This window comes from Centroberyx affinis, unplaced genomic scaffold (assembly GCF_046629955.1).
Source record: "Centroberyx affinis isolate AG114_WGS23_722 - 3 ecotype Tasmania unplaced genomic scaffold, CSIRO-AGI_Caff_v1 ptg001078l_1, whole genome shotgun sequence".
Lineage (NCBI taxonomy): Eukaryota > Metazoa > Chordata > Actinopteri > Beryciformes > Berycidae > Centroberyx > Centroberyx affinis.
Genome location: NW_027279625.1, coordinates 628,975 through 655,453, shown reverse-complemented (window position 1 = coordinate 655,453; position 26,479 = coordinate 628,975). Strand labels below are relative to the sequence as shown.

Here is a 26,479-nt window from a genome sequence, read left to right as displayed (position 1 = left end):
AGTTAACGCTAAGGCTGGGAAGGCAACCACTGGATGATTTCCTTTATAGATGCTGACTTCAATAACTACACACACACATATGTACAACCCTTAAAAACACTTGAGTTTAGATCCTAGAGTGACTTTAAACAGTAATAGACATTGGAGGAAAAAAAAGTCAGTATTCATTTTTGTTTTATTTCCCCCCGTCCATATGGAAACAGTATCAGATTTGATAAAACGTCCCTTTTTCCATTGTGTTTGTCATCCATGCTTAGTCTTAGATGGTAATCTTATGGTGCAATGCTTTAACACGTAGAGCCAAATGGTCATGGAAGAATGAGACTTCTATCACAGAAACTTTGTATTGAACAGCTTTACATGACAAAAAAACACCCTGACTGATAGGAGAGCTGCATTAAGCAGTCTGGCCATGCCCACTTTCATGGAAGTGCAAACTCATTTATGGCTAATGTGAAATTAATTCCTCTAAGCAAATGGGGTCTGCTTGTTGCTCTGGTCCTCTTCTCATTATTCATAAAACATGAGACAGTTGTTTAACGCGCTTTATTTGTACACCAGGCAGAGGCCACTCTGTTAAAGTGTGAAACAAGATGGATCCCACCGTCAGCCCGGTCCATCATCATCATGACCGGTCTCAGGTGAAAACAACCATTTGGTCTGTGAGAAGCATTACAGCTGCTCTGGAGATGCTGCTACCAATCACACGCTAATCTGAGGACTAGACAAGACGTTTATGTGATTTTTGTGACCATTTCTGTGAGGTTGCAGTACTATAAGTGTCTTTGCTTGACAACAACAATAAAGGTCTTACCAAGCTAGCAATACTACTTGTTCCTATGCAAAGGCCTATGATGAGAGATACGGCAGTGCAGATGAACTAGTGCCACTGTGAACTGTGACAAGTCGCTCACAGATGGCTGCTAGTCATCTCTACTTCTCATTCACACCCATACACACATACATACATACAGTACACACACTCTTGAACCAGCAATGTAGCATTTACAAAAGACAAAAAAAATGACCAAAAAAAAGTAAAAAGTCATATGAATGAACATATAAACTTATTATAGTGTAACTGCAATTGATAAAAAGAACTAAACTAAAAAGGTAACTGTGAATACTGTTGGCAGCTGGAAGCTCAACCCTCTTTGTCTAGGACGGATTTCACATCAGCAAACACCTGAAAGAGAAGCAACAGAAAAATACATACATTAACAAAAACTGGGTGAGTGTGCAATGATATAAATAAATGGATTCTATATTTCAATACAAGCCAAGTAATTTCAAAATCTTCCCCATCAAAATTATTCAAGATTAAATCTACTCATTCATTCATTCACCCCCATCTTGACTTCAAGTATTACAATGCCACAGAGTATCATGATACCACACCAAACAATGAAAAACCTGCATGTTTATTAATGTTGGATTGTCAATGTGGTACTACATCCAAAAACTGGTGAACATAACAACCTGGCAAACTGAATGTCTCCCTTGTTAGTTTTCTTGTTTGCCTTGAAATGATCTACTTTAACCGTTTAATTAGACATATCTGTATTCATATCCTTCCTATGAAATACCATGAAATATTATATTGTAGGGATGGGACGGGGTCGCGGTCCTGCGTCTAGTGTACCGGCCGTTTACTCACCTCGTCCACATTACGAGAGGCATCTACGGTGCGCACCTTGCCCTGTTTCTCATACTGGTCAATGATTGGCCGCGTGGACTGCAGGTAGGTCTGGATCCTGCAGCACAAGAAAATACGTCTCGTTATTGGGGTCGGCCAACACAGGGGACCCAGAGGAGGAACAAATTAGGTCAAAAATACACATGCAGGCACGCAACAGGAAGCTAAATGGGTCACAGAAGTCCAAACTGATCAGATATGCTTTCTGTGCTTGGTTACAGACAAATCAATATGTGAAATCAATGGTCAAAGCTCTACATCTTTGGAAGTACGACGCTCATAGAAGGACAGAGTATAATTTGGAAACTGGAACTTAATGTGAAGAGAAAAGTGGCTCAAGCTCTCCTGCCAGTGTTAAGTGGAGACTTGATGGTTTGGTTGGAGTGGAACAGGGAAGGGCAAATTATCACAGCATTCTGGTTGCAGGACTGTACCGTTTCTCCAAGCTTTCTCTGTTGTCATCTGTCCGCCCGCTGCTCTTCCCTCTTTCTAGACATCTGTTGATGCAAACCTGTAAACAAGACAATGTCCTCAACATCAAACAGCTCTCGGGATATCAGCCCACCATTGTGAAGTGTAACACTAAAGCGTATTAGATTTCTTGCCTCCATGACCCACCTCATTGCCACAGTCAAAGAAAAGCACAAATTTGACATCTGCTTTCCCGTCCATGACTGTGGTCCATCCCTGGAGGTTGTCCTCGTTGCGGGGGAAGCCGTCTATAAGGAAACGGAACTTTTTCTCATCTGCCTGCATGGTTTCTTCCATGGCCTGAAGGAACAGAAACAAAATCCTGATCTGCAACATTCTTTCTCTAAACGTGGCATGGCATCCAGACAGACCAATTAAAGAAACAGGCACAACAAACAAAATCGATAACAACAAACAAACTATATTCAATATGCTGAATGTACAGGTTGTGCATGATTTTTACTTTTCATATAAACCATGGACAAGGATTTCAGGAGTATAAACATTTCAGGCTTCCAACCACAAAAGAAGGTTTGCATAATAGCAAGTACAGATTCTGTATAGTCCCACAGCACATTGTGGTTTTTCAAGCTACAGCTAGCTAGCTAAAAACAATTTCAAAACACACTGTAATGTGTAAATATCAGCCATGATCCATATATATGTAGATATATATTTCCAATAATATATATTTTTTTTTTAAAAAGGAGATTTTTCCTCAGATGTAGTCAAAGATAGATCAGACAGAAAAATTCTTTCTAAATTCAAGAGGAGAATTGTGGCATTTTTATGAAAATGTGTGAAAGTGTGAAGATTCATAGTTAACGTTGAATTTTCACAATAACAGAACTTGTAGTTGCTTTTATTAAATAAATAAACAGACATGATTTGCAGAAAATAATTTTCTTCGGTGCTGTAAACCTTGACAAAATGTGATAGCACACAGGTACACAGTTCTGCTGTAATAACCTGGATGATTTCAGCTGGTATGTTACACGAACCTGACCAACAGACTTCAATAGCTGCATTTGGTACGTACCTTCCTAAGTAAGTCGATGGTGATCTCTACAGGGACAATTTTTCCTTCCTTGATGAAGCTGTCGATGAGCTGTCCGAACTCTGACCCCTCTCTAGCTCGCTCTGCCCTCAGCAAGTCCCCAGCCGACAGATGGGTGTAGCTGTAGTTCTGAGAGACAGCAAGAGAGACACACACACATTTAAAAAAATATATTATAAACTGACCTATTCATATGTAATAAACTGGAATCTCTACAAAGCACTTAAAGATCAAATTGGCTGTAATTTAGTTAATTACTGATATACAGTAAGGGATAACTGGTCATCATTTAATCCATGTTTGTAGCTCTATTAATACTAAAGGCCTGCAGTGGGGAGGAGAGCCTTATAAGAAATGCTAAATCCCTCTCAGTCGCAGGCCGAGGCAAAAGGCCAGTTCTTGTGCGCTGGATGAATGGAGTCTCTATGCATAGCTGCCATTCAGGCTTAACCACCATACCCTCAGCAAGGCAGGCAACACCCAGTAACACCCATGAACAAGAGTTAGGTTGTAGAGTCTCTCTCTCTGTGAGTCAGTCTAACACACACACGCATCAAAGCAGAATGAACGTCAGTCCCATGGAAGCCAGGCCAGCCCCCTGTGGACCTGCAGCTTCGTGAGCTTTCGTGGGTCTGACTCTCAGACGAACATCAAAGGAGCGTCCTTGGAAAGTGAAACAGTTCATCAAAGATTTCTTTCAGACTTTCACTTTTCAAACTTTCTGCGGGATTCTTAAAAATAACTTTATCTGCAAATAAACTTTGCAGTGTGGAGATAAAAACACAGTGTGTGGCTTTGTTACCATTGGACTGATTCACTCTGCCTTAATTAATGTGGGCAAGCTCAGAATAATTGATTATTTGATTTCATATTGTGCACAAACTACTAAATAGACTAGAAGACAGCAAAGTTGAGCAGCCATGATCCAAAACAGAGCCATGGTGGCATGGCATCACTGAAGCTTATCCGGAAAACACAGAACCAACCATTCTTTCACTAGGCTACACCTAAATGACCGAAATCACTCAGCTGGTGAATATCTACGTCACCATCTGTCTGTTTGTTCAAAGTCTCTGTTGGAGTGTCAGGTGCACTCCAGACTGACACTGATCATTACATAACAGGCACTGCCTAGATAAGTCAATGATAAGGTTGCAACACAGGGCGAAATGTCAATAGGGTATCACTGGGTGGCTGTTTGTGCATGGTGTATCTACTCAGTAGACATCATCTTAGCTTATTTATTTAGGCATATGATCTGAAGACTTCACAACAATAAAAAGTGGGGTGAAATTCATTATATTTTTTTCTTGTCGCCTCAGTCGTCATAAGAGTAAGACTAAGAAACATTTGAAGAGCTAACAACATTGAAACGGTGGTTCATAGTTGTTACATGCCTGGCCAAGCCAGTCTTCACCCAGTGTGGCTAACAGCTAGCTAGCCGGCTAATACAGAGGTTCATTTTAGAGGACAACCGGAAGTTGGTGTAATTAATGATATAAAGACGCCATTAAAACACAATCCCACCCCGACATAGACTAAATGATATTTTCCTAATGATTTGTTGAATCCTAACCGTTACGCTCGACTCCTTTTCATTGTTCTTTCTCTCGCCATCTCTCCTACCTCCACGATTTTGGAGCACTGAGTCCCCTTCCCGGCGCCAGGCCCGCCCAGCACGAACACAACCTGAGGCTTCATCATCAGCGCGACCCTGTACAAAACCTTCGGCACCCTCTGGGAAAAGTTACAGAGAAAACGGACAATCATAAACCGGACACGAAAAGCAAACAGCACAACAAACTACAAACATGAACCGGGAGCCGAGAATGAAAGACCGGTGAATGCGTGTCAGTATCAGTGGGAAGTCGATGGGCCAACCGACACCACTTCCGCTATTGACACCAGCAACCAATGGGATTTCAGATCGGCGTGACTCACGCTTGTAGCCACGCCCGCTCGCGCTTGTTATTTTTTTCAATGCAGAGGTCGGGTGACGCCCCTCCCTGACTGCCTGCCTCTCCAGCATCAGCACCTCCACCCCGAACAACGCGACCCGCGGCTAAGATGCTCTGCTTTCCGAGCGGTTTAGAGCCGTGATGCTCACCGGGTCGAGGACACAGTGTGCGGATGAGTCGAGCAACCGAGAGGCGTTTGAGCGGCTGGGTATATTCATTGTTTTGTGCACATTATACGCTGCCTCGCTGCCTCCATTCATGATGCACCATTCATGCATCCCTAAGAATGGAAGCACATTGCGAGGAAAACATTAAAATATAGCCCCGTTGCGTCTCCGCGATGAGTCACATCCTCGTGCGTTTGGGGAAGTTTCTTTTCACGCTGCAGTAGGGTCAAAGGGAAGAAGCTGTGGCGAGCGCCTATCTCGCCTTTTCTCTTTTGAGGGCGCCGCGCAAATGTAGGGCTAGTACGAGCCAAGCAAACAAAGGCATCCAGCCCCCTCTGACGCACCTGCTGCCCTGTCGCCACTTGACATGACAGCGCAGAGCCGAAACCAGACCACCAGGATCAAGGGGCACCGACGTGCGGCCGGACGCGTGGACTCGATAAGGAATAAAGGAGCCGCCAGACACACGGCGGAGCAGCAGCCCAGGGGAGGCCGGATTGCAGTTTCTGGGGACGAGCACCAAGGGCAGTGCGGCAGTCAGCAGACAGACCGGGGGAAGGAGGCTGCGGAGATCTGTGATACCTTCCCCCCACTTCCCACTGCGCTCTCACCTTCATACCATCCCATGTACCGCGAAGAGACGATGCCGGATGGTTTTATGTGTGATCAATGGTGACTTTACGTTTACTCCCGAAGTGATGCCGTTATTTTTGTCTCCCCTTTCTTCTCGACCAATCAGCGGTGATGGGCAATTAAAGGATTGATCTGCTCTTCGGGCAAGGGTGGAACCCGGAGGGGACTGATGTGCATTCTGGCCAGGTATCATTCGCTCCCTTCTTCTCTGGTTCTGCTTACTTTGCTACTCGCCAGCGCTATGGGCTGCATTCAGAGCATCGCATGCAAGCCGCGCATCAGACGGGAGAACATTGTGGTGTACGAGGTGTCGGCCTCCATTGACCAGTGTCCGACCATCATCGAGGAGAACTCACCCATCGTGCTCCGTTACAAGACGCCGTACTTCAGGGCCTCGGCGGGGATCGTGATGCCTCCCGTGCCCCGCAATGAGACCTGGGTGGTGGGCTGGATCCAAGCCTGCACCCAGATGGAGTTCTACAATACCTACGGTGACATTGGCATGTGAGTGTGTGTGTGTGTGTGTGTGTGAGAGAGAGAGAGTGTGTGTGTGTGTGGCAGGTCACATGGAAAGAGTTCATTGTGTGCATGTGTGTGTGTGTAAGGGGGGTTTGTGTTTGCATGTGCACACCCATGCATAAACCTCTGTCTAACCCCCAACCCCCTTTCTCTCTCTCTCTCTCTCTCTCTCTCTCTCACACACACACACACACACACACACACACACACACACACACACACACATAAACACAGACCACAACCTTGAACCTGGTTCTGTCATTAAAGTCTCTCCCTCTGTGTTCCTCTGTCCTCTGTCAGGTCCAGCTGGGAGTTACCGGAGCTGCGGGAGGGCCGGGTGAAGGCCATCAGCGACTCGGACGGCGTCAGCTACCCCTGGTACGGCAACACCACCGAGACAGTCACCCTGACCGGCCCCACGTCCAAGCCGTCCCGCCTGACCGTCAGCATGAACGACAACTTCTACCCCAGCGTGACCTGGGCGGTGCCCATCAGCAACAGCAACACGCCCATGCTGACCCACATCACCCGGGACCAGAGCTTCATCACCTGGCTGGTGGCCATGAACTCTGTCACCAAGGTAGGACAGGCACCAGACAGCCACTCAGGCTTTATGTACGGGCGAGAAGAAGAAAAAAACAAGTTTCAAGTATGTGGGGACCACTTGAAAACACAGCTTTACAGTGATTGAAGCACTTACATCAAAATTGCATCATTTACAACTGCAATTTCTATAATGCAAGAGGCTTCTGATTTTCTCAGAGGGAAAAGTGCTTCAGGCAGCTTCCAAAACAAAGTGTTCTTCTTGTGCCGTTCACACTCCCTGAATGAAATGTCAAGTTGCATGCAGGAGAAAACCTTTGATGTTGTTATGTAAGAAAGCTGTGGCCACATGTATCAAATTCATATCTTAATCACAACATTCAGACAAAAAAAATCACACTATGATTATTTTGTCAGTATTGTGCGTCCTTACGACACACACACACACACACACACACACACACACACACTGACACGTTTTACCCACTTAGAATGAAGAACATTGGCTACACAGCTTTGGAAATTGTGATTGCTCAGGCATCACATACTCATTACTCTCTGGCTGTGACAGTACCAGCTCCTGTATTTTCCCCTCTGGTGTAATTTATAAAGTTTCTACTGTACTACAGCTTCATCCTTGCCGTCATCAAGCCTGCCCATAGCCCTATGATGGCCTATCAAGGCTGCAGTAGAGCATATGGCATCCCAAATGTGTACAGTAGTCAAGAGTGTGTTTAGTTTATGCCTTTGTAGGAAAGACATATTTCTTCCAGGAAATCATAAGGAGGGTAGTCAGGCTATTTTTTGTTATTGTTGTTTTATCATTTAACAGGAACAGAACAGAACAGTCTCTTATTTTTGTATTGCCTAGAGACAATGTTGAAATTAATATTCTAGGGTCAGGAAACTGACATTAAAACCTTCCTGTTGTGTCTACCAACCCTCTGTATCTCTTTCATTTTATCTGCTGTCCCAATTAAAAACATATTACTTAAAGAGTCACTGCCCGCTCTCCTGTAAGATAACAGATAAGTAATACACTATTTATTAGGATATCCATTAACTACATATCTCTTGTCACTTGATCTGATTAGTTTATTGCTCCTTTAACCATAATGGTTATCAGTCTTAAGGTACTTTTATATATTTACATTTGTCCACGCCTGCCAGAGCAGAGAACATAATGCATAATCAATTGATGAAAACACTTTTCATGAACTTAACATAGACTGCACCACTCATAGTACTCATATGGAGTCTCATACACAGTTTTATGCTTTCTTCTCCTCCTCCTCCAGGAGCGCATAGTGCTGCAGACGGTGCGGTGGCGGATGCGGGTGGACATTGCTGTGGACCCAGACATGCCCCTGGGCTCACGGGCCTCGCTGGTGGGCCGTCCCCACCAGGAGCAGCCTCACATCCTCAACTACCAGGAGCCCATCCCTCCCAACGCGCTGGGGAGGCCGAACGCCAACGATGCCCAAGTGCTAATGTGGAGGCCCAGGAGAGGGGCGCCGCTAGTGGTTATACCCCCAAAATAAGGGGGTCGGTGGCAAAGACAAAGTAACTGTTCCCTCTCGGAGAAAGGGAGAGATGTCATTGGGAGTAATGAAGTGATGACGCCTACCGGAGAAGAGAGAATTGATGGTTTCCCTGTGCTCAAGATGCCAGCGGCTCATTATCATAGGAAGATTTAACCAGACCATTATGACGAATCAGAGTGGATATTATGTCTTGGATCTGGCACAGCGAGGTGTCAGGTTGGACGTCTACTGAGAACTGGTGTCGCGGGTTGTGTTGCATCAAGGCTTGTTTGGCCCAGACACGTTTTGGACTGTATTAGAGTTCTGCTTGCCCTTTGGCAAGGGAGGAACACTGTTTTTAGATGTACCACAGAAGTATAAGACCACAAAGAGAACTGCATCCTGCATCCTTATGTAGATCTTATTGCATGAGAGAGTAAGAGAGAAAAACTGTCCCTGAGAGGCGTAAGAATAGCATTTCTTTTGTATAACTTGATACCTGAAGACATTTTGATTGAAAATTAAGTTGCGTCGGCCATAAAATCCTGCAGGCTGGATAAACCTCGTCAGTGCCAATAAAGGCCTTTAGCACATTCAATACCACAGTTAAAGGATGCATTCAGAAATTTTAAAAGAGACAAAGTATTATATGAATCTTCTGTTAGGTTAAGATAAAACTCACACACCAGTCAGATTGTATTAAGAGCACCCACTTGGCATAAAGGTCTGGAAAAAACATCTGCCGTAGTCTTTACTGGAGTTCTGCTAATGCATTGGATTTATGCACTGACATATTTTCAACTCAAACAGTAGCTTCTGTACCCGTCGCCTCAGTAGCACAACTGATATTGTATCATATGAGTGACAGACTATTACAGGATGAGATGGCTGTTACCACTTTGAATAAATGGAGTTATCTATACTTTCAATCACAGTCACACTAAATGCCAAGTATTAGTCTTGGACTCGTGCCATACAATCTCATTTATGACAAGAGGCTGATATCAGGGCCGTACACATCAGAGCAAGGGGTGAGATCAGTTTGGAATAGAGCCATACCAAAGATATAGGGTATATTGTGTGTCAGTATGGGTTGGAATGGGGCCAAACTGCTTTCAGACCAAGGTTAGATTTGATATGGCACTGGGTCATGTCTCTAGCATATCATAACAGATGTCAATCACTGGATTGTTTTGGTATAGAGAAGGAGCAAGAGGCTGACATGATATGGATCAGGCTATCATCTGGGGATTTGTGGATGGACCCTATTTGTAATAGGGCCATCTTGTTCTGGCAAGACAATGTTAATATATGGATCATCCTGGGAATCCAGGGAATCCAAATCTATTCTTGATAGATTCTTTAGTGCGGGGGTTGGACCTGACTGATCTGGAGCAGTGCCACAATTTATTGACGGTGTGTATATCAGGTTAGAATTGGGTCATACCATAGTATCTCCTCACAGTATTGATTTTGTTTATCAGTTAGGGATAGGGCCATGGCAAGCTTTCTGTAGAGAAGCACAGAATAAGGCATTCCTGTGTCGTAGCTCAGTCTGTCCAGTGGCTCTTCCTCTTCCTGGTCCCTTTCCAAGTCCCTGCCTGCCACTCCACACACAAGTCACATGACTCATCCTCCATCTGTGCCTCTCTCCAGGTTCAGGCCTCACCTTCCCATCTGCCTGCTCTTTTTCTCCCCTGTCTGTCCACCTCATCACATAGCTCCATCCCAAAATACTCCTATTGCTCCGAGTCTCCATAACTATGCAAAGATCTGGGTGTGACTGTGTCGACAAAAAAGACAGGAGGAAAAATGAGCAAAATAAGAAAGATGACTTTTCCTTCATCTGCCTTAAGTCTGTCTTTATATGTCGGGGTTATTCTTGAATAAAAATGGCCGTTACTACCATGTAAAATACCCAAAGAAGTTGAAATGGGTTATATTTATTCAGCTTATCTACCTTTGTCAATGCACCCAAGCCCATTCAGCCATCTGTTGCTATAGAGACTGGTTTGGTTTTTCCGAGCGCACTGCAACTAGAACCAAAAAAACAGCTGAATCAAAATATTCATGGGTGTGCCTCAGCGTGTGTGTGTGTGCGTGTGTGCATGTGTGTGTGTGTTTATGGCTCCAGTGTATCCATTTATTTCACTTTGAAGTAAGAAGAAAGACCGAGGCAGAGCTAGTTCTTTGAACATAACAGACACCAATTTATTTTTTTGTTCTTTTATAAAAAGACATTTTCTCCATTTAAATAACAGTTGAATGTGTGCGTTTGATATTAATGCTCAGACTATAAGCAGCAAGGTCAAAGCACTCGCATCCCATCTCATCTCATGTAAAAAAGGACATTCAGCATCTCTGAACAGAAGTAACCCCTCCTCTTTGCAGCAAATGAGTTGCTCCCCGTTCCACCACTAGAGGGAACGCTCCATCAAAGATGCAGGGAGCTGCTTTGAATATCATCAGAACCCTTTCATACACACTTTTAAAACACACCTCTTTCCCCTATCCCACAATACATAAATATATGGTTAAATATATAAAACTATAAAAATAGCATTTTCCAACTGGCAGTGAGGTCTTGGTTTCATCCATGGTTTCTTCTTAGTCCCTTTAAATTGTCCTTAAAGTTCTAGGATTTAACTCATTGATTAAAACCAACATACAATATGTTCGTATTACTGCAACAATGTGTGTGAGCATGGAAATTAAGCGCCACTACACCCCTGTCACCCACTCTGATTTGAGAAAAGCCTAAAAAAAAATAAGTAGCAAATGTTCCTCTCACATTTTTGACCCCCATCTTTTGTGCAAATCAGCAGCTGCGTTGTTCCAGAAGAGCGATGGGCTCAGCCAGTCTGCGTTCCCCCTGAGTAACAACAGTCTCCAACGGTATTCCTATGGTTTTTTGGCAATAAATCTTACCACTTCCACCTTTTCTCTATTTTTTAATTTTGAGTCCAGTGCTTTCGTAGTTCATGGACTCCTGCTCTGTCTGTCTCGGGTTTCTACTGTAGTAGTAGGTAGGTAGTGAAGTTCTCTCAGTGTCTCTCATCTATACTTTGACGGCACCAGTGGCAGGTTTGCGCTCGTAGCTGTAGAGAAATGTGGCAGCAATGACCAGCATTGCCCCTATGAAGAATACACTGATGGATAGGCAGAGGGAAGGAGGAAAAAGAGACAGAGGAAGGAAAGAGGAATGAATTAGGTTAGTTTAAGACCATTTGTAGTCTCCATTTCATGTAAAAACCAGGATGTAATATCTTTTCTGATTCATTATTTGTAAAGCAAAAAACAAGGGTAGGCAGTCAGATTGTGTGGGTGTGCGTGCGTGAGCATGCATGTATTTACCTGGTGGGGTTAAAGTCCTCCAGCAAGAAATAAGAAACAAGTGTGGACATGATAATTGACACAGAGGTGGCAAATCCTTTGAGGATGTTGTCTGCATATTTGATGACGGCTGCAACGACCAACCCACCCAGAGCCTGCAAACACACAACAGAGAGCACAAAACACAGAGTTTGAATGTATTATGGACTTAATTCTTGTGAAAACACAGATACAAACACACAAGCACAACCAGACACACATACACACTGCAAAAAAAGTCCATCTTAACAAGTCATTTAGTCTCATATTCAGCCTTAAGATCTTATCTTAAAATGACATTTGATTCTACAAACAAGAAACAAGTTGAAACAAGATGATTTGTATTGGAAACGAGTGAAATGATCTAACCCTATTGGCAGATTTTTTCACTTATTTTAAGAAAATTACGATTTTAGGACTCAATGATAGACTAAATGACTTGTTAAGATGAAGATTTTTTGCTGTGCAACCACACACATGAAAGCATTTCTATAGCATTGTCACAAATACATCTGTAAATTAATATTAAGTGAGAGTGAAGAGAAACACAGTGATGAATGTCTCACACCTGTAGGACCACGACTGTGCAGGTGATGCTGTTGTAGCCCTGGAACATTCCAGACTCTCTCACCTTCTGCCCGTCATACACTAACATTCCTATTAAGCCAATCACAAAGCTAAATAAACCTGGAAGAGAGACAGAGAAAGAGGGAGTCAGAGAGGTGGGATTTGGCATTTAAGAGATTTTTGTATTGCGTGTTCTGGCATATTTTTGTTGGAACAAATAATGTGAAGCAACCTATTATCAGTCAATGGGAGACTGAGCTATCTGACTTAGGGTAAAGAAGCAAGCAAATGAGCCACACACACCACAGTGACACAGCTGTACCACTCCACACCATATTACACACACATACCAACACCACACACACCACACACACCACACTGTGTCTCACCTAGCTGTATGTTGCGGACCCACACGCTCTGTTTCGTCTCCTTGAGGATCTTCTCGAAGTAAACCCCAGCAAAGCCGCTGGAGACGCAGGCTGCCAGCACAGCCATCAGCCCCACGAGCTGGGAGCCTGCAGACAGCGGCTTCTGCTCCGGCCCGTCCACAGACTCTGTGGGCCACTGCGGATATTAAAACACACAGGGCTAAACACACAGGGCTAGGAGGGGGGCACAACATACAGCCAGGTATGAGTCGAAGAACTCTGAATGTACGACTAAATAAAATACTGAGGGGCGAATAAATATATATCCAGTACAGTATAGTACATCCATACATTCAGAAACAACAACTTCCTAAACAGTGTTATCATAGTTTGGGATTTGTCAATAGTTTCTATTTTCATATATCAATTTTTATTTGAATTTCAGTTTAGGTTAGTTTTCATTGTTGCTTCAGTAGTTTTAGTTTAAGTAGTTTCAGTATTTTTGGTAAGGGCAGTATTTTTTGAATGTATGATAGAAGTTGAGTACAGGTATTTGCAACAGGTATTGATACAAACAACAAACCATGAATTCTTCTTAAAATGTATTTAAGTTTAAATTTAAATTTACATTTTTAATTAGAATTCAGTAAAAAAAAAGTCAAAAATTCTCCCCATAAACTTAATTCTCTTTTTTACCCTGCACATAAACAAAAAAATGAAAGCTAAAAACATTTCACATATATTTTTTATTTTATTTTAGTTAGAAAAGACTGCTTTAGTTCAGTTTTAGTTTTTTCACAGTCTCGTGTTTATTTTTATTTCAGTTCACCACGATGATTTTAACACCTAGTTTTTTTCTTAGTTTTAGTTTACTATACTAATCTTGCTCTGAGAAATCACACACCAGCTACACGTTTCCGTATCTGTAATCTGCACTGGGACTTTCCATTGCAGCATGTGTAAACAGAGGAGCGCTGTGGCTTCAGGCTTGCAGAGTCTGCTACCTGCACTAGAGCCACTCCGGCCATGAGGATGAGCAGGGAGAGCCACTGGTAGAAGCCCAGCCTCCTCCCCAGCATGGAGACGGAGAACAGCGCAGTGGTGAGGATCTTCAGCTGGTACGTCACCTGCATGCCACACAGGACACACACACCACTCAGACAGAGAACACACAAACAGGAAGTACACATGTAGGATATGCAAATGAGAGGGGAACCATCAGTGATGCTACAGTATAAGAAGTGGTTTGCCCTTCATACCTTTTATACTTGTGTACACACACATTTTTTGTGTCTACTAACCAGTGCTGGCAGTTACAGTGGGAGTGTGTTTGAATGTAATAATGTCATGTTTGTGCCTTTATGTGCTGCTGTGCCTCAGCCACACCCACAATCAGCATATTCAAGTATAACCTGATAGGTGGCTGCGTCCAGGTTGGATAAGGCAACATAGAGCAGATTGTTCTGCAGTGTGTAGATCCCTGCAGGAATGGCCAGCTTCATGGTCTCCATGGGCTTGTTCACAATCTCCTCCTTCAAGAGCCGGTGCAACGCTCGCACATTGAGATCTGGCAGGGAGACAAGGGAGGGAGGGGAACTTAGGGACCACCCATGGAGTAAAGGAGGAGAGAGAGAGAGAGGGAGAGAGAGAGAGAGAGAGAGAGAGAGAGAAAGAGAGAGAGAGAGACTGGACCTGGCATCCAGAAGATGGAGTAACATTTATATGAGAAGTTGTACCCATTAGTGCCAAATCTACACTTGGAAACTGACTGAGGGAAAAGAGAGAGAGAGAGAGAGAAAGAGAGAGAGAGAGAGAGAGAGAGAGAGAGAGAGAGAGAGGGAGAGAGAGAGAGAGAGAGAGAGAGAGAGAGAGACCCCATCCCCTTACCCCCCCCACACCAACACACACTCTCACCTACCCCACCCGCACTACTCACTCTGCTCTCTGAAGACGAGCAGGGTGCAGGCGAGGATCTTGAGCACCTCGGCCAACACCACGGCGGAGGAGGCCAGGTAGCGGGGCCCATCTTCCTTCAGGGTGCGGGAGTAGCGCATGGTGAGCACCAGGGAGGTGGTCTGCAGCACCAGCACCCCCAGAGACATGTACTTCAGCCTCGGGGAGTGGGAGGAAGACATGGCGGCTGCGTACGATGACGCCTCCTTGGAGTCAGAGGACAATAAGGGGGCCTTCAGGACGGACGGACAGAAAAAAAAGACACACGGTTAGAAGTGGCGAGACAAAAGAGAGCAAAGGCTTTGTTACAGTGCAACGCTGTGCTTTGACGTCTCTGAGGAAATCAATCGAAATATGAAAAACAATTGATGAACGGAGCATGAGAGACAGAGCAGCACCAGAAAATGAGAATACTGGAGAGTGACAGTTGTGGCAATATTGGAAAAGAGAGTGAGGTGGTAAATTGCACAGAGAGGGAGGAGGCTGAAGAGTTCAAGAGAGGAGAGAGTGAATGCACAGCCATCTGGAATGCTAGTAGGTGGTTAAAGGTAGTTAAAGAGTAGTAAAGCTAAAAGATCTAGCCTGAGGCTGCATGTGTTGAACATTCCTGGGACCACTTTGCAGTCCAGGGACAGCAGCAGACACAGAATAAAGACTGGACCAATAATAATAACACTAATAATAATTTGCATTATGCAAAAAAGGTTAGCAACAACTACTCTTTCCCAGGAAGCTGGAGGAACTCTTATGTACGTACCATTAAATTGCTTAACTGCTTACAGTAATGTAATGTATTTTTTGTCCGACAGTTAGGACATGGTTATTGTGGTTTATTTTGATGCTAGATGAAGATCTTAATTCATGATTTTTGTGTCTTTTGCTATGTTTTACATACTTTTGTGTGTTTACATTCATATGTTTTTATGCTTGTTCTTATGCACCTGGCTGCAAAAGCTGAACTGAATTAATATTTGATTAAAACCATAGTCCTAGTAGTGACTGTAATGAGTGTGACAATATGCTCAGCTCAGCATATGATCAGGTCATCGATATGTTGGGGTCTCTAATGTTGGGATATTGAAATTAAGTGCTACTTTGGAACAAGGACATTTGCTTTTTAGTCACATCTGATTATGTCTATCACTTATTTAATAATGTATTTTGCACTTTCATAATGCACACACATTTTATCATGTCATGTCTCAATTTGAACATTCACAGGCCATTTTCACCAAAATCAAAGGTTTTTTCTTCAGAAGCCACCATCCTTGTGTTTGCCTAATCTATTTACCATGAGCTAAAACAAGTCAAGAAAGTACACAGCCTGTTATGCATTAATGGGTAGGTTATTAGTAGTACGACAATTATTAGCCATCTCATAACTCCAAGGTACAGAAGGCTATTTCGCAAAAACAGTTATCATTCACTCTGTGCTCTGTGGCATTTCTTTCCCCTTATCAAAGCATCTTATCACCTTAGCTGCTACCACTTTCCTTCGCCACCTCGTCCACTCCGCCCCGAAAATCAACAGAATCCTCCAACACGCAAAGCAAAATGTTTAAACAGGCACACCATACCAGACTGCTGGGGTAATGCTGCTCCTAGGTTGTAAAAGCAGAGGTCTGCTGGTAGCCGCCTCCTCCTGTCACAGCAGCAGGAGGAAGTGACGTGGGACCTTCCCTGGTTTTTACAAGGCCTCTGGAAGATGTGAGGATACTCATGACTAGGACTGGCTTTGGTGGATTGTTTGCATATGGCCGTTGCTCCCCTCCCACCACCTCTACCAGCTTACTCCAGTCCTCTGTACCACCATTAATATTTGAACAGAATCATTGTGTCACTGTGTGCCTCCAACACAGCCGACCACAATACTGTGATTTGCAGCAGTTTCTTTTAGTTTGCATTTCCTTCTTACCCTTTCTGCATGTTTCTCTAATTTCAAGCATAAGAACGAATGGTGACAATAACGTGCAGTGAAGGCACTGACGAAATTGGACAGAATTCCAGTTTTACTGAACCTGAGGGACAAAGTCCACTGAGCTGTCTCATAAAACAGCCGTATAATTCCTGCTGTATAAATCCTACTATTGTAAAGAGGGGATGTACAACAAGCCATGAAGGCCAAGGTAGCGATGACAGAACAGAGGTGTGGTGTGTGTTCAACACACTGGCCTCCTTATGCAGCCCCTCTGGTGGCTCTGTGCAGTGGGGCATGGCCGCACAATCCCCCTCTGTCTGTGTGAGTTAATGTGTGTGTGTGTGTGGGGGGGGGAATGGCACTGAAAAGTAGCCATGAACCCACCCTTTGAAAAAGAAAGACAAAATCAGCTTTCATTTACAGAAGAAAATTAAGAAAAGCAAAATATCTATGCATCCTTTTCAAGTCACTGACGTGTCAGAAACTGTGAACCAAAGGACATTCTGCGATATGATCCAAACAAATAACACATTGGCCTGCAGTTTAAATAGCCCAGTATGAATAGGGGGGAAGAAGAGGGCTATGTTGCTGGAAAATGACCTCCAGGGATCACTGCACACGTTTACAGAATATGAACATTTGAATATTGAATAGTGACGACATATTTTCACATTTCTACAGCTGTTCTCAGATGTTTGGCTACTGATTTACCTTCTTACACAGCAACCCTGCAGTTTGTTGCCCAACTATCGCTCATAAGTTGTGAAATCCGTCAGCTCGGAGCATTACAGCGTTGTATGGCACTTGCTAATATAATGCCACATTCATACCATCTGACACTTCCAGTTCCATACGCCCAACAGAAATATTTTAGGTGTACCTTAATGTCAGGAGTGGCTTCCTCCGTGGCTCCCTCATGTGGGCTCATATCTGGCTGCGGGTCTTCTTGAGACATTTTGATCTTAGCTCCAATTATGTGGAAAAAGGAATCGCAGGTTTCCCGAGCTCATCTGTTATGACCATGGCACTAAAGCCATGGCACTATCAAGCACTAAAAACCGGTTTGATTGTATCTCAAACTCTGCACAAACCAGTTTTCCTGAAAGCTGTGCCAATCGTGGACTACGTCACATGCTGATGACAATGACCAGAAGATAACCAGTATGGGTGGATCTCAGTTCATGCCTGAGGAAAAGGGAGAAATGGAAAAGCTAGAGTTCTGTTGGCCAATAGGGGGCCCATGGTGTCCTCCAACATCCTGAAAAAGTTTGAACTAAATCAGCATATAACAGACGTATCATACTATACTGTATTGCTCTTATTTGATCACTATCTCTACATTCCCTCATGTATTTTGTCAACATACTTCTTTTCAGTGCTATGCTGATGATACACAGCTGTAGGCTATTTGCTCACAAATCCAAGTAGTCTTCATAGAACTGATTTCATGGATTGCTTTTATAAATAGATTTTACTGTTAACCTTTAAAGCAATAACTGTATTGGCCCCAGTTTATATTGAGGAGATTTTAACAGATCCAGAGACTTAAATCTACTGATAAAGCAATTTTCACTGCTACAAAATCTATATTAAAGACAAAAGGATTTACAATCAGCATTTACAGTCAGGGCCCCTGGGGCCCCTTTGGAACAACCTGCCTGAGGAAATGTGATCAGCAAACTGTGATTCACAACCTAAGTGGTGCCATTTGACTAGTATGTAAACTCATGTAATATAGACCTGTAGTGACCTTTAAGTTCATGGAGATGATTTGGTGTACCAGAGTACTACTACTACTACTACCACTACTACCACTACTACTACCACTACTACCACTACTACCACTACTACTACCACTACCACTACTACTACTACTACTACTACTACTATTACTACTATTACTACTAATAATAATAACAATAATAGCCTAATACAATATTTGCTAAAAAAAACAAACTGCTAACTGTGATTTATTCTTACTTAGAAATGCAAAAAATAAAATGTCTCAAAGAAAGGATTGGGCAGTATGAGAACAAGTGTGTCCCTCTGAGAAGTCACAGTCCTTTTAAAGTGTGTCTATATCACCCATACACTCTTAGCAATAAGCATTTAAAGCCAAAGAAAGAAGGAAATGTGGGAATATACCCAAGCCTCCACCCTACAGAGAACCGAGCCTCCCTACAGTTCAAATCCTAAAGAAGCCCTTCACTTTCCAGTGCTCAGTGCATTGCTTTGGAGGAGCGAGAGGAAATGTCCCACGCGCCACTCCTAGGCAGACTGGACTGGGTTTGGCATCAGCAGAGGCACATGTGCTGCCACAGCAACGGGACGTCACCCTTACACTACACATCAAGACACTCCTAATGAGAAGGGTGCAGATGTAATAGCACAGCATGAGAGCATTGCCTTTCACTTTGCCAAATCATTAGATCAGGAGGATGACAGTGATCTAGCCCAGCTCAAATGACAGACAGGCCTATCTATGGGCCAACTGAGGGGTGGGCTTTCCCACACCTTGTGCTCCACCTCTAGGATATTTAGGACAGCTCTCAATCTGAGAGCTGAGCCTAGGTCAGGTAACACAAGACTAGTGAGAAAAAACAGGTCAGAAAAGCAGGCCTATGTCTTACACTTTGAAACACACTCAGATCATTTAGGGAGTGTGCCACGACTGCATATCGTACGGATAGAGCCAGCAATCTCATAAATCCAACCATATGTTCATCCAGCAAACAGCTGATGCTGTGGACTAGCGGATCTTTGTAGTGAAACAAGAGCTGATTTGGCAATCATCACCAGGATAACTAGATTTGTTTTAGTGGGAGTTGACTTGAACAGCAAATATTGAACTTATGTTGCGTCACAAAGGTTCAGGATGTGGATCCGTCAGGAACCAGCCTAAACAACACTGAGAGTAAGAGTCAGTGAGTGAGTGAGTGACTGAATTAATGAATGATTGAATGAATGAATGAATGAATGAATGAGTGAGTGACAGCAACAGTGTTTCTCATAAAAGCCCACACAGTTTAATTATCCTCTAAATAACTATAACTCATATTTGTAGGCTGCTGTCACCTATTGATACTAAGACAGCATTTGAGCAAACTCCCTATGAAGTGGTTTTAACAATATGACAACCTATAGGAGACAAAATGCAGCAAGAGCTACCCCTAAAATGCTACATATTTAAGTTGCACATAACTTGCAGGCTTATCTATATCAGGTTTCTTAACGTTAGATAATTCACAAGACCTCACCTCTCTCTTGTAAACACATTGCAAACCTAACTTCCCCCCTCCATGCCCCAAGAGGAACCAAAGGCGCCCACTCGACAGATGAAAATGTCTAATAAATCAGAGTTTACCTGCAGGATGTGGATCTGGGCTGACACTGTCCGGACACTCATTCGCTGGATAGTCTTCGCCCTGTTTGGCTCTTCTCTCTACTCAAGCAACTCATAAGGTTTTCGACTTTACCTTACGGCCAAGAGACAAAAAAGTCACTCACCGGTCGCGGATCGGTGAGTTTTATCTTGAGTCTGAACCTGTATGGTCTGAACTCGGGACGCGGTCTGGAGCTTCAGCCTCTGTCCTGAGTGAATCGACCTTTATGGACCACGTCCTCCACGGCTTTGGTGACACCTGCTGGAGAAATATATATTGCACTATTTCCAAGATGTGAAGAAATTTTAGAATATATTACAATTAACACACCAAAACTTAAATACTATAAGAATACTGTATTGATACCATGGGAGATAAAAAAATAAAAAAATAAATAACCTATCATAAACTACGATAAGGTCGCTATAAACTCAAGCCCCTATAAGAATATTATAGTGATTTTTCTTTAGTGGAACAAGGAGATGTAAATATTATAAATTTGTGATCAAACAATACCGCTGTGGTTCAAATGATTAACTGCATGATTATATTAAAGGTGAAGAGATACAGGAGCGGAATGGGAATGTTTACTATTGAAGTGCGATAGATGGCGTTGCATCCACCGTTGACTTGATAGTCAGCATGAAACTGTCGACGAAGAAGAAGCACACGTGTTCCTGTCCTTCCCCCGTAGTCTGCATGGGAAGCAGGGGGTCTTGTGAATAGATTGGGTTTATCTTGCGGGCTAAACGGTGCCAAAATGGTTCGTAAATTGAAATTTCACGAGCAGAAGCTGTTGAAGAAGGTCGACTTCATCAACTGGGAGGTGGACAACAACCTGCACGAGGTTAAAGTGCTGCGGAGGTTTCGCATCGAGAGGAGGGAGGACTACACCAAGTGAGCAACAGCGTTTAGTGGCCACTGTTGACCACCATCAGTATTTAGTTGTCGTTGTCAGTGTTTCAGCCGTGGAGATGGTAACCTGGTTACCGATAAAGAATTTTTAACGTTCTCATTTCGAGTTTTGGTTACAAATTCAGTTCCCATCTTGTCTTAGCAGCTAAGGATACTAGCTAGCTGTTGTCTAAAATCAGCTAACACGAGCTAATGAACACTAAAGGCCAGTGGATTTGGGGGGCCTAGTTGAAGGCCAACAACAATTTAAAGGGGGGGAATATGAACTGTTGCTATATTATAACTACTATTTCTCTGTGTGACTTTGAAACTGACACAGCTTTGTAAAGAAAGTTGGTCTGGAAAAAGTCATGGAGGGACATTCAGAAACCTGAAATATGTCACTTTGAAAATTCAAAACAGCCATCATCACCAGTGGTTTGGCCTTTGTAATGTTAAAAATCTGTTCCTTTTCAATGTGTTGTTTAACCTTTCCCATACTGCCTTACGTATACTAGTCAATAAGAGGATATCAGCTGACCAGAGGATACATGTCTGTGTGGCTTTTTAGTGTGTCAGTGCTAATAGCATTTCTTTGCACCGATGCCTCAGGTACAACAAGCTGAGCCGCAACATCAGAGATCTGGCCCAGAAAATCCGTGACCTGGATGAGAAAGATGGCTTCAGAGGACAAAGCACACATCACCTGCTGGAGAAGCTGTGAGTGCTGCAGCATGGCCTTGTTTACCTGGTTTTTAGCCTTTATGTGGTGTGATCAGCCGAGGATGTGCTGGTTTCAACATCTGTGGACACACACTGGATTTTATATGGTTGTGGACAGTATAGTGGCCCTGTTTTATCTGTGTTAAAATGACAACTCATTCTAAACCCTCAACTGTTTGTATGTGCTGACGTCACACTGATATTAAAACTGACATTTTGATTGTTTCCTCTCTAAGGTACAGCATTGGTCTGATCCCCACCAAACAGAACCTGTCCCTCACAGATAAAGTCACAGCTTCTTCGTTCTGCAGGTAAATCATCCCATGTCGTGATCGTCAAAAACACAAACACACTCCATTTCAGTCAGTAGACACCAAATTGATCACAAACCAATGGTACACCAAGACAAAGTTAAATTAATCCATGAATCCAAGTTAATCCATGAATGCAACCATCCATTTACTATCTTCATCTGTGTGTCTCCCTCAGGAGACGGCTGCCCAGCATCATGTTGAATCTTCGTATGGCTCAGAACCTGAAGATGGCCATCACCTTCATCGAACAGGGACGTATCCTTCGCCAGCACTTCATTAGTGTGTGTGCGTGCAAGTGTATGCCTGCATCTCTTTTGTTTTGGTTTTTTTACTAATATTGCACATTTCTTTGGGAGTGGAATGTAGTTGCTGTTTGCCTTTAAGCGACCAGTTTAGATTTTGTCTGTATCCAAGGTGAAAAGATGTTGTGCAGTAGTGTCCTTGACTCTGTCTCGGATGTGCGTGTGGGCCCAGAGATCGTCACAGACCCAGCGTTTCTAGTCACAAGGTTGGTGTCCGCATTTTGTTTTGTCTTATCTGAGTTTCTTTTTAACCACGTGTTAAATCTAGTCCCAAAATATTGTCATTTAAGTCTGACTCTTTTCCAGAAATATGGAAGATTTTGTCACTTGGGTGGACTCCTCCAAGATCAAGCAGCATGTCATGAATTACAATGATGAGGTGAGTAGTATTTTTAACCTCCTATTACATTCTGTAATAGTTGTAGTAGATATATATTGTAATAGCAGTTTGTTTCAAAGCAAATGACTGTATGATATTTGAATTGGCTGCATTACCATAAACACGCCCACACCCTTGAGCATATTTTTCTTTGTCTTGCTTCTGCCTATTAATGTTGATTTACATAAAAATGGCCTTGGTCTTTGTTTTGCAGAGGGACGACTTTGATCTGGTGGTGTAGATCTGTTGTCCTGTGGTCCATCCATCAACCCTGGGGAGCGGGACAGGAATATGAGCCCTGCTCTCTTTCAAGGGTGGCAGCAATGTAAGACTGAAGAAGTGAACTTGTTACTGGAGGATCACCAGTTTGAATCCACTACCAACTGGGAAATTCTGTGAAGAAAATATGAACTGCTCTCTCCACCCTCAACTACTACTACTTACGTTTCTCTTGAGCAAAGGGTATAAAGGAGTGTATGTATCTCTCAATTCAAGACTTTACTTGCACCAATAATTTGTAATTACATCATAGTAATTTAGTAGATGCACAGTCAACATTTGTAAACATTAACGATTCACCCAAAGCTGAAAAGCAAAACACCTATTTTTTTTTATGCCATCAGAATGTGCAGCTGAGATCTGCTCCACTGACAATGTAGATTTGTCAGTGAAGCAGTAAAAGAACTTTGTGTGAAGTGTCTGTCTCACTGGATTCCTTCTTGGTTTCCAGAGCTTAGAGTAGTTTGAAGAATGTGGTGTTGCTACAGTGGCTGTGGGGTTTTGTCTGACAGATCCAGCTGAGTCTTTATGCCAGGTGTCTTTCTCATTTGAGTCCATTCTACTGGCAGCACTCCGTTCTTTACTCCACTCTTGCACGGCCACCAAGGTGCAAGCAAATTCTTCTCTCTCATCTCTTGGGAGAGTTTTGCATGAACATTCAGATTCAGTGGTTTCCTCCCCAGCTTTTCCAGTAGAGCCTCTCGGAGGCCACCAACATGAAGTTGGTTGTACTGGGCGGCTCCCAGGTTTGTGTAGGTATGACTGTCGCTTCTCCTGTAACTCCATGTTGTCGCTCTACATAATGTGTTCTTTGTGTGAACATGAGCTGGCTGAATAGGGTTTGTATGTGTGACAGGGAGAGTGCTTGTGCATGAGTGTGTGAGTGAGTTTTTTTTTTGTTTTGTTTTTTTAAAGGGAGGGACTGTCAGTGTTAAGCGATATTGACAGAAATATAACTGTTGTGTCAAAGACTTGTAATACAGACACTGAGAATTTGGTAAATATATAATCTTATTTCCAAGAAGACTTTCTTACAATTGTGTACACTTTGTAAACAATAAACAACTTTTTGCCACAGAATAAGACTTTTCACACTTTAAGACCATTGCATATGGATAGATGGTTTCTCCTTCACGGTGAAACTTTGAAAGAAACCCCTCTACCACTGTGTAAACAGATAGCATGTCAAGCCCCTCCTCTCATTGTTCCAGTAAACAGGATTGTGTTAACTCACATCATTCACCATGACGTGTAGATAGGGCAGTATTCGCTTTCATACATAGAGAAGGCTGGTTATACAAATCTATGGCACAGAATAATATATATATGGCATAACTCACAGCTGGACAAAGCATAGAAAGAACATTTACTCTTTAACATGGACAAACTGAAAATTACCCCCTTAAGGCACCCTTTAAGTACTGTGTTGTAAACTGAAATGTAAGCGACAAGTTTAAATGTTTGGTTTTAAAAGGGGAAACAGACAAATTTTTCCCCTTTTTCAAAGTCCTTTTTTCAGAGTCCATCAGAGCCACCAGAAACGCACATAAATGATGAGAGTGATGAAGAAAACTGCCCCGGCTGCCACCTTGGCATAGGTGGAGCGGGTGTTGAGGTATTTGGCATCGCTGCGGTACTTCTTCGACAGGCTGGACAGATTGCTGGCTTTTGTGTCGAGAGCTGGAAGAAATACAAGTATAGAGTTGAGATTAATTGGATACTTCTTTGGTAGTAAATGTACATTCAGTTTGGCAAATACGCGTGGCAGCATTGACAATCAGTGTTTATTTAAATTTAATAACAGGAATTGCCTTTGAGATGTAGAATCTATTTTGTGATGGAAACCTGGCTGTGTCTGACGTTTTTTTTTTTTTTAGTGTACTTACCAGAAAGGGCTTCACCACGCTGCAGAACTTCCTCAATGTTGGCCACCATAATTCTCTGCACATCATGCAGCTCTGTGTTAATGCTGCCCAGGTTCCTCCTGGCCCTGCTGTCAATGTATGTCTTCTTTGTCTTCTGGATGTACGTGTCTAGAACAGTGGAAGTATGGTTTAAGCTCAGTCAAGGTTTTTGTCCATTATGGTTTCTGCTTGTAATTTTCATCGATTAATGTGAATGGTCTGATGCAATATATATATTAGCAGGTGAAACGACTTGATGGCTGCTCCCTCTGCAGTGTTTAGAAGAGCTCTAATGTTTCTTGAATGTGCTGAAAAAGAGAAGAAATCTGCTTACCAAACTCGATGAAAGAGTAGGGCCTTGATACTGTGGGCACTCTCTTCCCATGCTGGTCGTGGAACTCAGTTTGGATGTCCTCAAGGTACGCAAAAGCCATCTTCTTGGGAAATGCAGCCTCACACAGGGTCAGGTAGCACACACCGTGCTCTATCAGATAGCTGAAAACAAAAACACCCATGCAATGACTGACAGTAGGAACGAATGCGCTTTTGATTCCATGGAGCGAGAGATGAGATTTTTTTCCCTCTGTATCTCTGAATAAAACACACATAGTTAAGGCAGAGGAGTAGATAATCAATACTCTGTGTCTTCTGTTCACTTACTGAAAGGCCATGTCCCGGGCCTCCAGGGTGCAGCGGTTAGGACTCTGGGCGTTCAGTTTACGGCACAGCTGTTTGGCTTGATTCTGGTACTGCTGGAGGTCTCTTCCTGACTGATGAGGATACGCATGTTACAGCTTGAACTGGGAATTACCATACTGCATGTAAAGTTCAAGTTGAACGTTTCAGAAAGTAATACATACTGTATTTAGAAAGAGATATCAAGATACATGTCTGAATGACAGGCAAGCTATCCCAATAAGTGCCATTGTATTAAAAGGACGGGTCGCCAAACTCCCTTTACGAATAGTTAATCTCCTCTTCAGTTCGACGTGTAGCTATCCAATCCACCAAGCAACAACTATTTCAACCTAATTTGAACTTCTAGATTTGCTTCTTCTGTTATTCTCACAATCTTCTTCCACCAAAATCCGAAATTGATATCTTGTTATGTTAAGTGGTGTGTTAATGTTAAGGGGTGTATTTTAATCAAATGAATTCTGCTTGGTGGATAATCTATACGCCGAATTTACCAGTAGACCGTAACGATTCACAAAATGTCTTACGTCATGTTTTCGGAGGTATACCCTCGCCGATAAGCAAGCCATCATTAAATTGCAAGATTTTTGAATAGAGTTTGGTGTGATGTTCTCTCCAATAGAATGGCTAGTATTGGGGCTATGGACAGGCTAGCTTTTCATTCATACCTGTTCATCCTCCTGCATCGACGCAGCAAGCGGCAGTCCGTCCGCCACGCGAGCGATCATTGTAAGTATAACCATGTTGGCGGTGAAAAATATCGGCGGTGTCCACGGTCGGTTTGGGCTCAAAAGGCACACTTAACAAATTTAAGGAGTTAGCTGTCAACTTTGATGATGCAGGACGAATGAGCTGGCCGG

At 43.1% G+C, this 26,479-nt stretch overlaps 5 protein-coding genes across 6 annotated transcripts; 2 read left to right on the top strand and 3 right to left on the bottom strand.

Annotated features, from left to right (window-relative positions):
- Positions 1-531: 531 nt before the first annotated feature.
- cmpk (cytidylate kinase) lies at positions 532-5,092 on the bottom strand. The gene is made up of 6 exons (XM_071523276.1): positions 4,851-5,092; positions 3,207-3,353; positions 2,315-2,467; positions 2,131-2,207; positions 1,658-1,754; positions 532-1,186 (listed from the first exon to the last, which is right to left on the bottom strand). Exons 1-6 carry the CDS (start codon positions 4,992-4,994, stop codon positions 1,145-1,147), a joined length of 660 nt encoding a protein of 219 aa, XP_071379377.1. The 5' UTR covers positions 4,995-5,092; the 3' UTR covers positions 532-1,144.
- A 1,059-nt stretch (positions 5,093-6,151) lies between these two features.
- fam78ba (family with sequence similarity 78 member Ba) lies at positions 6,152-8,585 on the top strand. The gene is made up of 3 exons (XM_071523294.1): positions 6,152-6,486; positions 6,802-7,081; positions 8,343-8,585. The coding sequence occupies exons 1-3, from the start codon at positions 6,152-6,154 to the stop codon at positions 8,583-8,585; spliced, it is 858 nt and encodes a 285-aa protein (XP_071379395.1).
- Positions 8,586-10,753: 2,168 nt separating this feature from the next.
- Positions 10,754-20,279, bottom strand: slc35a3b (solute carrier family 35 member A3b). 2 transcript variants are annotated; one of them, XM_071523244.1, is made up of 8 exons: positions 20,110-20,279; positions 14,811-15,060; positions 14,287-14,441; positions 13,879-14,001; positions 12,896-13,070; positions 12,508-12,626; positions 11,922-12,055; positions 10,754-11,716 (listed from the first exon to the last, which is right to left on the bottom strand). In XM_071523244.1, exons 1-8 carry the CDS (start codon positions 20,149-20,151, stop codon positions 11,626-11,628), a joined length of 1,089 nt encoding a protein of 362 aa, XP_071379345.1. In that variant the 5' UTR covers positions 20,152-20,279; the 3' UTR covers positions 10,754-11,625. The 2 variants fall into 2 exon arrangements, with proteins under 2 accessions (XP_071379345.1, XP_071379344.1); XM_071523243.1 differs by lacking the exon at positions 20,110-20,279 and adding an exon at positions 17,626-17,807.
- A 519-nt stretch (positions 20,280-20,798) lies between these two features.
- On the top strand, positions 20,799-24,531 carry imp3 (IMP U3 small nucleolar ribonucleoprotein 3). Its single transcript, XM_071523246.1, has 7 exons — positions 20,799-21,025; positions 21,635-21,742; positions 21,982-22,056; positions 22,235-22,314; positions 22,516-22,567; positions 22,668-22,740; positions 22,955-24,531. Exons 1-7 carry the CDS (start codon positions 20,889-20,891, stop codon positions 22,979-22,981), a joined length of 552 nt encoding a protein of 183 aa, XP_071379347.1. The 5' UTR covers positions 20,799-20,888; the 3' UTR covers positions 22,982-24,531.
- Positions 24,532-24,541: 10 nt separating this feature from the next.
- Positions 24,542-26,473, bottom strand: sec22ba (SEC22 homolog B, vesicle trafficking protein a). The gene is made up of 5 exons (XM_071523245.1): positions 26,288-26,473; positions 25,584-25,693; positions 25,258-25,418; positions 24,906-25,052; positions 24,542-24,699 (listed from the first exon to the last, which is right to left on the bottom strand). The coding sequence occupies exons 1-5, from the start codon at positions 26,360-26,362 to the stop codon at positions 24,545-24,547; spliced, it is 648 nt and encodes a 215-aa protein (XP_071379346.1). The 5' UTR covers positions 26,363-26,473; the 3' UTR covers positions 24,542-24,544.
- Between the last annotated feature and the right edge of the window lie 6 nt (positions 26,474-26,479).